This window comes from Sciurus vulgaris (genome assembly GCF_902686455.1).
Source record: "Sciurus vulgaris genome assembly, chromosome: 7".
NCBI lineage: Eukaryota > Metazoa > Chordata > Mammalia > Rodentia > Sciuridae > Sciurus > Sciurus vulgaris.
This window is the reverse complement of record NC_136467.1, coordinates 26,646,877-26,660,797: the sequence shown is the minus strand read 5'-3', so window position 1 is coordinate 26,660,797 and position 13,921 is coordinate 26,646,877. Positions and strand designations below refer to the sequence as shown.

Sequence of the window (13,921 nt, the reverse complement as noted above, 5' to 3'; positions counted from 1 at the left end):
CAGTAACTAATGTCTTATTTGTTTTTAATTAGAGATGCCATTTTCATCTCACATGAGACTTGCTCAGGCTTAAGCCACACTATGGGAATTTAAGCCAGAGCTGAGGCTTGTTCAGTCATGACTTCTCTTCCAATGAGTTAATCTGGGTTCTTTTAGAGTTCAGTAACACTGGTCAGCATAGCCACTTAGCAGTAGGAGAAAATTTTATAGTCCCAAAGGCCTGAGGTATAGCATTCTGGTGGGTTCTTTGCAAGTTTCCAGGTAGATTTTTGGGGTGGGAGAGGGTACTGGGGATCGAACTCAGGGACACTCAACCACTGAGCCACATCCCCAGCCCTATGTTGTATTTTATTCAGAAACAGTGTCACACTGAGTTGCTTAGCAACTCACTTTTGCTGAGGCTGGCTTTGAACTTGAGATCTTCCTGCCTTAGCCTCTCAAACTGCTGGAATTACAGGCGTGCACCACCATGCCCTGCTCCAAGTAGCTTTGAAACCCATTAAAGATGTCTGTAATTCCATTGAGTTTGGAGGAGATAAGAGGTCTAGAAAAAACCCCGGAATTACTGCTTTCTGAGTTGCTTCCAAAACTTTTGCCCTAGCAATTGTTATTCAAACATGACAACTTATCTAGTGGCTTGGGACTGTAGAAGACTGGTTACCAATATGGACAATCAGGAATTAAGAATCTATTTTCTTTTCTTTCTGTAGTTGGTGGCAGCAGGACTGTGCAGCTGTGCTTCTTTTGTGGGCTGTGGAATGCCTCCTTTGTCTAGGACATATACAGTCCTCAAGATGGTCACTGATGGGGTTTTGGATTTTCCACTCATTTACAACCCATTTGTGCTTAGGTGGCAGACAATGCAATGCAAGATGCAGACTTGATATATTTCATTATGAAAAGATGTCACATGAAAGAATTATTGTTGAATGTTCTAAGCATGATGATGGTATTGTAGCATTTGCACCATTTCTAAATAACCTATGGTCAAGGAAGAAATCACAAGGGAAATTAGAAAATATTTCAAACTGAATGATGATGAAAATTCAACATATCCAAAGGTGTTTGGTGCAGATAAAGCTCAGCTTAGAGGGAAACTTATCATTTTAGATGACTATATCAAAAAAGAATGAAAGGGCTTAAAATTACTGATCTAAATTTCCTACTGAAGTAGAAAAAAATAGAAAATTATGCTCAAAATAAATAGAAGGAAAGAAATGAGAAAGAGCGAACATCAATAAGACAATGGACAAACAGGGAAAATTAATAAAAACAAAAGCTAGTTTTTTTTTAAAGTAATACAATTTATAAACTTTTATCAAAAGTAACTTTGAAAAGAGAACACAAATTATCAATTCCAGGAATGAGAAAGGAGATTTACTACAGATCCTGTAGATGTTAAAAATAAAAAATTATCAGCATCTTAGTCCTTTTGCCAATTCCTTATTTGTCTCTCGTAGTTGTTCTGTAGATTCTATGTATATGGCACATAGATTGAGACAGTTTTACTTTTGTTTCCTCTTGTCTTATTGAGCTGGTTGGGTCCGTCAGCAGAGCCACCCTGAAGCACACAGAGTGGACATTCTTGCTTTGCTCCTGATGTTGGTTGCAGGTGTGATGCAGCCACAGGTTTTGATTCTAATTGTGTTGAGAAGTCATTGTAGGGTTTTCCTTGCATAAGTGACATTACCCAATATACATTCTTTAAAAATCTTATTATTTATTTATTTAAATTTTTACAGACGGCATTTTGATTCATTGTACACAAATGGGGTACATCATTTCGTTTCTCTGGTTGTGCATGATGTAGATTCATACCATTCATGTAATCATACATGTAATGATGTAATGATGTCTGTCTAATTCCACCATCTTTCATACCCTCACCCTCTCATTTCACACTACGTACCAATATGCATTTTTAAAGAAGCTCTTGAACTGCTATGTGGAGAATGGGCTCCAGGAAGACTAGAGTGGACATAGGGAAAATAATCCAGAGGCTGTTGCCATAGTGAGGAGAGAGGTACAGGTGCCTTGGACCATAGTTTTAGCAGTAATGAGGGAGAGAAGCAGTTGGATTGGGAGCTTTACTTTGGACATAGAGCTAATAGTACTTCCTGGATCATGGTAAAGTAAAAGAGGGAAAATCAGGTTTATGGTTTAAACAAGTATGTTTATTTCAGACTTTTTTGTTCCTGAGAACTTTAGATATTTTTGTCATCCTTCTTTCTCTTTAAAATCGATAACTGAAAGTGGACACAGTATTCTGGAAAATCTAATCTTATGCTATTATTTATTTATTTATTGTGGTGCCGGGGACCAAGCCCAGGGCTCTTTATACATGCTAGGCAAGCGCTCTTCCACTGAACTACACAGCTATCCTCTGACAAAAACTTAATTTTTGCCCAGTGCGGTGGCATACATCTGTAATCCCAGCAGCTCAGGAGGCTGAGACAGGAGGATCATGAGTTCAAAGCCAGCTGCAGCAATGGCAAGGTGCTAAGCAACCCAGTGAGACTCTGTCTCTAAATAAAAAAACAAAACAGGGCTGGGGATGTGGTTCAGTGGTCAAGTGCCCTTTAGTTCCATCCCCAGTACAAAAAAAAAAACAAAAACAAAAACAAAAAAACCTTAATTTTTATAGGGAGAACATGGGAGAAAGAATAATGACCAGTATTTGTACTATATTTTTGGTCAATTTTAGATGTGAGAGTCTGAACTAAATTTCTGTATCTTTCTTTTTAGGTTTGTCCAAGACTGGTTTTCAGAAAGGATGCAAGTGGCCAGAGTGGACTTCTCTACAGTGTTACCACGCTCCATTTCTCTGTATATCTTCTCCTTTCTGAACCCAAAAGACTTGTGTGCAGCGGCTCAAGTCAGCTGGCCTTGGAAGTTTTTAACTGAACAGGTTCACTTTGTGTCACTTCCTAGTAACGGGACTCAAATGCAGCTGTGATATGTGATGAGGCAATCAGGGCAGCTGTCTTCCCGAAGATAATAACTGAGGGTGTCTGAAGCACAATTGAGTCACCCGGAAAGAAAATAACAAGGATAAGTGAAATGCAGCAATTGGTTTTGCAACTACATACATGATTCCAGTACTTCATGTAATTTAAAACAATCTTGAAATATTCAATACGATTATAGAGAAAACTTCTTACCATGGTTATAGGAGTTCATTGTGCTCCAAGGAAAAGCAATTTAACCTTTGGTTTTTATTCGATATTATTTTAGCCATGATAACTCAATTCTAGAAAATTGCCACACAACCATATCTTCAGTGGATTCCTCTTTGGTTGATATCTGCTGAAGAATATAAATCTAGATCCTCTAATAGCAGTTAAAAGCAGTTCACAGCAGCTGCTTAAAACCAACATCTTCTGCTATAAATTCTGACTCTGGTCTTTTTGTGTCTTCCTTTTCTGTGAAAAGATTTAATACAATGTAATGGCAGACATACTTAAGATGCAAGTCAATAATTTAATTTCTTTAGATTATACAAAATGTCCAGGGTGGGCTCGTGTCAAGACCCTTATCTGAGAGACTAGCTGGCCTGAGACTAGCTGGATGGAGGGGCCACAGGCAGAGCCAGTTGTGAGCCCTGAGCTCATAGCTCCTCAAAAGTCTCTTGGGCATTCAAGGTAGTGTTTGCACAGTATACTGTTTTTGCCTTTTGCCTTTTGCCTTCTCTGGGTCCTTACACTAAAGGTATATGTTGTGAAGAGAATATGGCAGCAGCATTTTCTTTCTTTCTAAGATTTGGCAGTTTTTGGTTGATTTCTTGCAGTGCTGGGGATTGAGCCCAGGGCCTCACGTATGCTAGGCCTCACGCCACTGCTGAGCGCCATCCCCAGCCTGCAACCTCTGATTTTAAACTGAAGTATTTAGTTTGTTTGTATATATATGTATTCTGAAATATTTGAATTTAGATCCATCATCTTACTATTTATTTTTTAATTTATTCTGTGTGTTTTTCCTCTCCACATCTTCCTTCGGATTAAATTAATATTTTAAACTTTTTTGATTACAAATTACAAACTTTTGGACAGTTCATTTATAGTCACTGCCAAGATTATAGGATGCATCCTGTATCATCTTACCACTTCAAGACATTGCAAGGAACCTAGAACCCTTTGATTCCATCGATCCCTTTCTCCGTTTTGTGCTTTTGTTGTCGAGTATTTGTGTGTGTGTGTAACAAACATACAACTGTCCTTGAGTATTCACAGGAGATTGGTTCCAGTAAGTCCCCCTCTCCCCACAGATACCTAATCATGGCTGCCCAAATCCCTTATATAAAATGATGTAGTAATGTAGCAGTTCCACATAAACATAGAGATGATCTGAAATCATCTCTACATTATGTATAGTATATAATACCCTGGACTACTGTATTAGTAGTTTTTCATTGCAGTGACAAAATACCTGAGAAAAACTTAAATGAGGACAGGTTAATTTTGGCTTAGGGTCCAGAGGTTCCAGTCCAATGGCCAGCTCCATTGCTTTGGGCCTGAGGTTGAGGCAGAGCATCATGGCAGAAGAGTGAGGTGCGGAAAAGCTGATCAGCTCATGGCAGCTGGGAAACAGAGGGTATGGAGGGGCTGGGGACAAGATACATCCTTTCAAAGCACATCCCCAATGACCTGCTTCCTCCAGCTAGGCCCTACTTACTATAGTTTACCTTTTCTCAATGGTGCCGTGAAATTCTGACTCTATTTCGGGGGTTAATTCATTCTTGATGTTAGAGGCATCATGAGCCACTTATTTCCCCAGAGTTCCACCTCTGAACATTGCTGAATTGGGAACCAAGCCTTCAACACAGACTCTGGGGGGACATTCCAGATCCAAACCATAACATGGAGAGCCATCTCTACATATAAGCTTTATGTGTGTGTGCGTAAGTGTGTCTGTGTCTACGTAATAAGTATAATGTCCTAATATCTCACAAAACTTTATTGCTATTTTATACAATTAATATTTATTTATATATAACTACATATTTATTTTTTCTGTTGCTTTCCTAATTTCCAACATCTATGAGCTCCCTTTGGGATCATTTAAAAAATTTTCTTTTATATTCCTTTTAGTATAGGTCTGCTGCTGCTGATAAAATTTTCTTGATTTTTGTTTGTCTGAAAAGTATTTATTTTACCTTTATATTTGAAGGAATTTGAATTCTAGATTGGCAGTTAATTTTTACAAAATTTGTTCTAAATTAGTTATACATGGCAGTAGAACGCATTTTGACATATCATGCATAAATGAAGCGTAACTTCTCATTCTTCTTGTCGTACATGACGTAGAATCACACGGGTCGTGTAATCATATATGCCTGTAGGGTGGCAGTTAATTTTTATAGAACTCTGAGAATGTTCCATTGTCTGCTGACTTCCACAACTTTTTTCTTGAGAAGTTGGTTTTACTGTTGTTCCTTTAAAGGTATTTTTTTCTCTTGTCTCTAGCTGATGATCAGACTTCTTTCTCTGTCTTTTATTTTCAGCAATTATGTTTTGATGTACCCAGGTGTATATGTGTGTTGATATACCTATGTTTATATTGCTTTGCATTTTGCGGTGAGTACATTTGAATCTCAAATTCACTGTCTTTCATCTGTATGTTGACTCTTCATGTATTGCTTCTGCCCTAGTGTGTCTCTGTTGCTCTTGGGATTCTGAATACTTATGTTAAGCTGATTCATCATGCCTTATAAGTTCCATATTTTCTTATATGCTTTTTCCATCCTTTTAGCTTTCAATGTTTAAATCCAGATTTTTCTGACCCATCTTTCAGTTTGCTAATTATTTCTTTAGCTGGATTCAGATATGCTCTTAAACCCCATTCACTGAGATCACTGAGTTTTAAATTTCAATTATTTTTCAGTTCTAGAATGTCGATTTATTTCTATTGCCAAAAATTTCCATTTGGCCTTTTATATCTTTAGATATATTAATTACAGGGTGTTATTTTTCAAAGTTTCATAATTACAGTGTTTGGCTCTCCTGAGGATCTCTCTATGGTTACTAAAAACTAAAGAAGAAACAAACAATTCTTGTCTTTTTGCATGTTCCGGTTATTTTTATTTGGGCACCAGATACTGAGTCTAAAACATTGATGTGATAATTTGAGTCTCTAGATGATGTTATTTTCCTCCAAGAGAATTTTCTTTTGCCTCTGGCATATGGTTAGGCTGGGAACAGATCATGTAAATCCAATCAGGGAACAAACTCTTTCAAAGCTGGTTTCCATCCTTGTGATAGCTTGTTTAATTCAGTATTGTTCTTCCTGAAAAGAATCTCACCTGAAGGCCTGGGGTGGTTACGCAGGCTCTTCCCTTTACTGAGCCCTGAATTTTACTTCATCTCCTTTCTTCCCTGTAAGAATCCCTAAAGTTCTTTATAGTTTCTAAATCTTTCAGCCATAATTTTCTGCTCAGCTTATTAGCCTACTAAGCTTTACTTCAGAACTGGAAAATGCCTTTAAGTAAAAAGTGTTGACAAATATCAGGCTTACCTGTCTGGCTTTCCTCTCTCTCTCAGGTCTTGGTGGTACAAGTCCTCGGTTGCATTGGTGGCTCTATAATGCCTTCAAATAATTGTTTTTAAAAAAGAATGTTTTGGGCTGGGGTTGTGGCTCAGTGATAGAGCGCTTGCCTAGCATATGTGAGGCACTGGGTTCGATCCTCAGCACCACATAAAGATAAATAAATAAAATAAATGTATTGTGTCCATCTCCAACTAAAAAAAAAAAAAAAAAACTTTAAAAAAGAATGTTTTGTCTAGATGAGTGATTAGATTGAATCCCATGGAATTTGCTGTTTTCCTAGGTCATAAATGGTTGCATATTGCAATATCATATGGTTCAATCAAAAGTGTTCTCGTGGAAGAATTGGTCTGAAACAAACTACTGCAATTTTGCAGGAAATTGAATTGTCTGACTCTAAGGTCAGAGTAGCCAAATGCAATGGGAACACGGGATGAGTGTCACAAATATGACTAATAACATATTCATCTGTCATATATATATATTTTTTTACACCAAAGAATTTTTCCTGTGGAGTAAGGTGTGCTTCATACTTCTCAGGGTCAAGCTGAGATGTCAAGTCAATTATACCAGAAATCTCAATGTAACAAAAAATATTGTCTGGGTACCTGAAAATGTTACTGATAGAAAATTATTCTTTAAAAATTTTACAGCTCATCTTTTTCTTATTCGTTTTTATGATTTTTTTGAAGGATTGCTTATGGATGCCTAAATGCATTAAGTTTGGATGGTTTCTGCCCTATACACCAACAGACAATGAGTATGGTGCTTGGAAGCGCCATTACATTGCTTGTGTGTCCAACCTAGATTGGCTAACTCCCAGGGAGGCCGCTGCTATTTATGGGACACTGAATGAACCCAAAGCAGAGGACGAGGAGCTTCAGGAGAGACAGAGAGAAAAGTACCTAAGGAAAATAATTTGGGAGAAAATCACACTACACAAGAGTGAGTAGCATTTAAAAACATTGTGTCTTACCCATGTGTTGTATAAACAAATGGACTTACAGACTGATTCCCATAGAGGAGGACAGCTCTGTCTTTCTGGAACAGGCTGTGGGGACTTCTCTCATGTGTGTTCAGAGCTAGCTCTTTTTCCTTTCTTGTGTATTTCAAGTTAATGGGTAACAAAAACAAAAAGACTGTAGATGAAATATACCAAGTCAAGTATCAGCACCTCCATCACTCTTCCTCTCAGGTTTTTAAGACCAAGAACAAGGAGGAGAAATACACACTGGCAAGAGCCAAGGAATAGCTTCAGGATGGAAGAATTGGGATTGATGCTAAAAATGGGAATGAAGCAGGAAGAATGACAGTAAAAAAAAAAAAAAAAAAAAAAAAAAAGAAGAAGAAGAAAGAGAGAAAGAGCAAAAAGGGAGTAGGGATGAAGACATGGTTTCACCTATGTCCTCTGGTCTGCACAGTGGGTTTTAAAAGTAAGCAATTAGCCAGGCATGGTGCATGCCTATAATCCCAGTGCTCAGGAGGCTGAGGCAAGAGGATAGTGAGTTCAAAGCCAGCCTCAGCAACTCAGCAAGGCCCTAAGCAACTTAGGCAGATCCTGTCTCTAAATAAATTATAAAAAAAGGGCTGGAGATGTTGCTCAGTAGTTAAGCACCCCTGGGTTCAATCCTGGTACATAAATAAATAAATAAATAAGTAAATCCAACTAGACAGATTTGAGTTCTCCCATTTTTTTTTTTTTTTTTCACTGACTCACCCTCTGGGGAGATCATAACAAATGGGAAATTACTTGGAACCAAGAAAAAGGGCAAAAATGGATGCGAAGCCTATAAATGGATTACCTGCCCTCCACAAGAAGAGTTGCTTGTCCTCTGAGCTTTGTTTCTTGACTTGAAATGCCTGATAAGTCACAGCCACAGTGCTGTGAGCATAAGAAATCCTAAGACTGTGTGCAAATGGCTATAATTGTTGTCGTCTGGAATACTGCCCTGGTACAGCTTTATTGATGCCTTTATCTATGTAGACTTGGCTGGGAGAAGCTTGAAGTAAACAGCCGAGCCTGCTGGTGTTTGTTTTTCAGAGGAGTTATTCAAAGTTCGACCCCCTTGGGTGACTGGAACGTGTTGTTCCAGATTGTCAAAATCCAAATGCCAACCACATCTCTCCCAGACAGTGAGGGATCGAGTGGGATTACATGACGCTTTGGAGAAACAGCTTGTTTTGGCATCGATAGAAGGTTTGCCCAAACTGTAAGCAAATTTCCATCTACTGAAGGCTCAAGATCACCCCATGTTACCAATAATTCATTCTAGAATAATTTAGACAACATGCAAGGAGCTTCTATAATAACATGGTTCATATTCTATTAAATATCTGTGGGAACAATTATTACCTTTTCAAGAATAGCAGTCTTTAAAATGCTGTCTGAAGAGGGAAATGTGTAACACTGAAACCTTACATTTGATATATTCTTAACCCTGAAATGAGATTATATTGTGGATGTAGTACATTTTCTGTATAAAGTTTTTGAGCAAAAATAATGTTTTCCCACAAGTGTTTTTGATGGAGTAAAAATATCTAAATGGGGTCTATTTCAGTCAGTTTTCTGTTGCTATAACAAATAACCGAGATAAACAAACTTAAGTGGAGGAAAGGTTTATTATTTGGCTCATGGTTTCAGAGGTTTCAGTCCATGGTTGTTTGGTTGTGCTGCCTTGGGCCTGTGATAGTGCAGCACATCATGGCAAGTGAGTGACAGAGGAATTTGGCCTCATGGAAGCTAGGAAGCAAAAAGAAGAAGAAGGGACTGGATCCCAACATTCCTAACTTCCTTCCACTGGGCTGCACCCTCTAAAGCTCTTGTCCTGGGGTAATGACAGGGTGGGGGTGGCTGTGGAGAGAACAGAGACATTACTCAGAGACCCCTAAGTCTCAGAAGGAAATTTAAAATTTCTTGGCTACTCATTTTTAAATGCTGTTTTGAACCCTCCAAGTATATCATTACATTAATTTTAAGGGCCCAACAAAAGTCACATATGTTTCAAAACCTAACATCCCATATATGGGGGAGGAGAGGCCCAGGAGGGCAGATGTGGCTCTGCTCTGCCAGCAGCCCATCTGCTGCTGTCCCCCAAGCCACAGGGAGAGTCTGAGACCCTGAGGCCAGGACCCTCGCGCAGTGCAGCTGAGCTCAGAGGACACTAGTGCGTACTTATCAGAAGTCAGGTTCGGAGGAACTCAGAATTTCACTGACTCCCCCTTTTTCCTTATAGAAGCAGTTGTTCTGGAAGTTGTTCCTACCCTTTATTATCAAAACAGAAAAGCTGGCATGGAGTTTATAAAAATGAAGACAGCTCCGCGTATGCTTCCTGGCCGCACTTCATATTAATATCATCTCGGATTCCTGCGTATGAGGTATAGTCCCTCTCACGAGGCCCGCCCTTTCCTGAATGGTAATTTTTCATCTAGACTAGAGGGTGTGTAGCCCTGTTTTGGCCCCCATGTGTATGAAAATGATTCGTCTCCTAAATGGAAAATTGCCTGATCGAAGTGGAAATTTACAGACCCAAAACAGTTTTTAAAAGGGAAGCAATAAAAGTAACCATAGATTAAACTTACTTTGAAAAAGCAGTAGAGGTCCAAATTGACATTTAATAGGTGTTTGGAAGACTCTTATTGAACTTGAATCTGTTGCACTTAGGCCAAAAAACAGCATGATGAGTAAGATGTATTTAAAAACTTCTCCGGAATTCTCAAAGATTTTAATAATATTACATAACCATCATCTCTCAAAAGAAGAATGTTAGAAATCCTATCATTTGATCTAGTTAATGAAGGTGCTGTTAAATTAAAATCTGCTTTATATATATAATAAAGTTATGCATTTTAACTTTAATAGGAGTATAAAAAATGAAGGAAGCACTAGAAGACACATGTATTTTTTTGTATATGTTTGTATTCAGATGGTCCCTGGTTTACCATAGTTTGACTTAATGAATTTTTGACTTCACTGTGGCATGAGAGTCAGAGACATGCAGTAGAAACCAGTCTTTGAATTTTGAATCTCCATCTTTTCTGGGGTTAGCCATAAATAGCATGATCCTGCCTTGCAATGTCAGGGAGTCACAGCCGCCATGTGATTGGGGGTGACAACAGATACCGTGTTGCCGTGTGTGCTGTGTTGCTGGACAGGCTTGCTCAATAGTAGATCTAGGAAATGCAGTTTTGACTTAGGATGTTTTCAACTTACAGTGGGTTAGTTGGGGTGTATGTAACTCTATAAGTTGGGGAGCATCTGTATATGTGGATGTATCTATATTAATACACACAGAGAGATGAGAATCACATTCAGCAGGCTACATTCATTGGCTTACTTAGAAAGTTTTCCGGAAAGTTTCTATTTGTAACAAAATTGCTGCTTTGAAGATGTGAAATGGCTTCTTTGGGACGTGGAGGAAGTGGCTCCAATCATGGTCAGGTCTCGGCAGGTCTACCGAGAGTAAGATCAGAGCTATGACCTCCACGGGCCACAGGTGGTTCCCCTAAGGCTTAAAGATGCACCATCTGGGCACAGAGGACCATTGATGTCACTAGGTGTGCAAATAAGTTGGTCAAGGCCATTTCCCTCTTTGTCCTCTGTGGCATAGTTACTTATTTGATTACGAATGTTGGGAGTTTTAAGTAAAAAAGTGGAACATAACCATGTGGTAGTTTTCTAGTCAGCTGAAGTGAATCAAGAAAGCAGCATGAGATTCTAGAAAAGACTTCGCAACCTGTCTGGTGCCATGAATTAACTTTATCACAGTGAAAAGTTGTTCTGGTTATTGAATTTAAAAAAACACAGCAGTTTTAACATTTATTTAAAGGGAAAATATTTATTGGCTGATATTGATAATTCAAAAATTCATAATTAAGGACTAGGGTTGTGGCTCAGTGGTCGAGTGCTTGCCTAGGATGTGTGAGGCACTGGTTTCAATCTTCAGCACCACATAAAGAAAGAAATAAAAAATTGATAATTAAGAGGAAAACTTTAAATCTAAGTAGTCCATTGCAGTATTGTATGATCTCCATTTTATCATTTTTAAAAGTTATATATGTATGTTTATTTATATATCTTACATATAAATATATTTAAATATATTAAAAACAAATATATATGAAAAATATATAAAGCTATATATTTATATATTGTTAAATATATATCAAGCATATGTAAATATATGTATGCATATATAAATATATATATATATATATATTTATACCTGAAGTGTACAAAGGTAAAAAGACTGGAATAAAATAACCTAAATTGTTAATAACATGTACCTCTGAGTGATGGAGTTGCAAGTTTACTCAATTACTTAATTTTCTCCTCTTATAATTAGAAAAGAAATACAATTGTTTAAAGGGGATCAATTAAGGAGGAAGCTTAGTTTCTTCCTTCCATAATTTCTGAAAAACAAAATCCTCGTTAGCAGTCACAGTATATGATATACCCATTATAATCCTCCTATTAATAAACATTCTAAAATAGTAGACCCTGGTCCTATAGTTGTGTTTTGTTTTCTAGATGGTGGTGGAGAGCGTGAAGGCAGGTGTCATTTCTGTGGTCTATGAACATGTCGGCATGACCTTGGACAGCCTGCTCTACCTCATAGGGAAAGCCCTGCACGGGCGGAGGGCTCAGAGTATGGGAATCTTAAGTGACGGAGACAGCAGAGAAATCAATTTACTTCAAGGTAGGGCTGGGGATGGGTGAAGAACAACCAAACAACTTTGCACTTACGCAGTGTTTGTCTACATGAGTAACTTTGAGTACTATTTGAGTTTCAATTTGTTAAGTGTTGATTTTAGCTTTATGAAGAAAGTGAAGCAATTTTTTGATAATTAAAAATTGTGATTAAAAACCACAATAAAAAAGTTACCATCTTAATCATTCTTAGATGTTTAATTCAGGAGTATTAAGTATACTCACATTGCTGTGAAACCATTGTCCAGAACTTTTCCATGTTGCCAAACTCAAACTCTGTATCTACTCAACCACAACTTCAATTATGACCAATCCTGTCCCCTTCCTCGTAATCCCTGCAAAAGTCATTCTACTGCACTTCAGATTCTTCATACAAGTGGAATCTCACTTGTTTGTCTTTTTGTGATGGATGTATTTCACTTAGCATAACGTGCTCAGGATTCAACCCATGGTGTAGCATGTAGCAGGATTTCCTTCTTTTGAAGCTGAGTAATATCTCATTGTATGTATAAGCCACATTTTGCTATCAGTTTGTCCTTCCATTTGAGTTACTTCCACACCTTGGCTGCTGTGAATGCCACCGCTCTGAATACCTCTTTGAGTTCTTGCTTTTAATTACTTTGGATATGTATCCAAACATGTGATTGCTGGGTCTCCCTTGGTAGTTCTATTTTTGTTTTGGCATTAGGAAATAAAGTCAAGGGCACTTTACCAACAAGCTACATCCCCAGCCCTTTTCAGTTTTTGAGACACGGTCTTGCTAAATTGCTGAGGCTGGACTTGAACTTGTGATCCTTCTACTTCGTCCTCCTGAGTCATTGAGATTACAGGCATGTGTCAACACTGCTGGCCGGTAGTTCTATTCTTAATTTCTTGAGAAATCCCCATATAGTTTTCCCATAGCTGTTTTGTCAACATGACAAGTGTTTCAGTTTCTCTAATCCTTAACTTGTTCTTTTCTTTCTTTCTTTCTTTCTTTCTTTCTTTCTTTCTTTCTTTCTTTCTTTCTTTCTTTCTTTCTTTCTTTCTTTCTTTCTTTTTTTAATAATACCCATTCTCATTGTTTTTGACGGGCATTTTGACTGGCATTTCACTGATGATGAGTGATGAGTGCTGTTGGCCATTGGTGTCTCTATCTATCTGCATGTATCTATCCATATCTATTTATATAGAGAGATACAGAATATATATATATATATATATATGTATACATACAGAATATATATATTCTGTGCGTGTGTGTGTGTGTGTGTTACTTAGGATTGAACCCAGGGGTGTTCCATTACTTAGATACATACCTAACCCTTTTTATTTTTTATTTTGAGACAGTGTCTCACTAAGTTGCTGGGACTGACCTCAAACTTGAGATAATCCTGCCTCAACCTCTCGAGTTGCAGGATTTATAAGCATAGCCACCATGCTGGGCAACTGATTACCCTTTTTGGGGGGGAAAGAAATGATGAATTTTAGAATTAAACTCCTAGTTTCTATTTTCCCTTATATAACTCCCATCCTCCCCTGCCTTTACCTAAAGTAGGATTTACTGTCATCAAATCTTCCATCCTTGTGGTGTGAGGGAGAAAGGAACAAGATGATCAAAGATCTAGCTGGCAGGGAGTTCACAGAATGGCAGAGTGAGCCCCTGAGTCACTTCCCAGGAAGTGGAAGCAACAG

At 38.0% G+C, this 13,921-nt stretch overlaps 1 protein-coding gene across 13 annotated transcripts in view; it reads left to right on the top strand.

The window, feature by feature from the left end:
* Nucleotides 1–13,921, top strand: part of ECT2L (epithelial cell transforming 2 like) — a 103,482-nt gene that overhangs the window by 49,880 nt on the left and 39,681 nt on the right. For 12 of the 13 annotated variants that reach the window (XM_079148029.1, XM_079148026.1, XM_079148030.1 and 9 more), the window contains 5 exons: nt 2,746–2,908; nt 7,233–7,485; nt 8,582–8,750; nt 9,774–9,915; nt 12,068–12,236. In XM_079148029.1, coding sequence (XP_079004155.1) covers nt 2,746–2,908; nt 7,233–7,485; nt 8,582–8,750; nt 9,774–9,915; nt 12,068–12,236 — 896 coding nt within the window. Of the gene's footprint in view, nt 1–2,745; nt 2,909–3,943; nt 4,591–7,232; nt 7,486–8,581; nt 8,751–9,773; nt 9,916–12,067; nt 12,237–13,921 lie in introns of those variants that run through there. The other variant, XM_079148028.1, reaches the window with a different exon arrangement.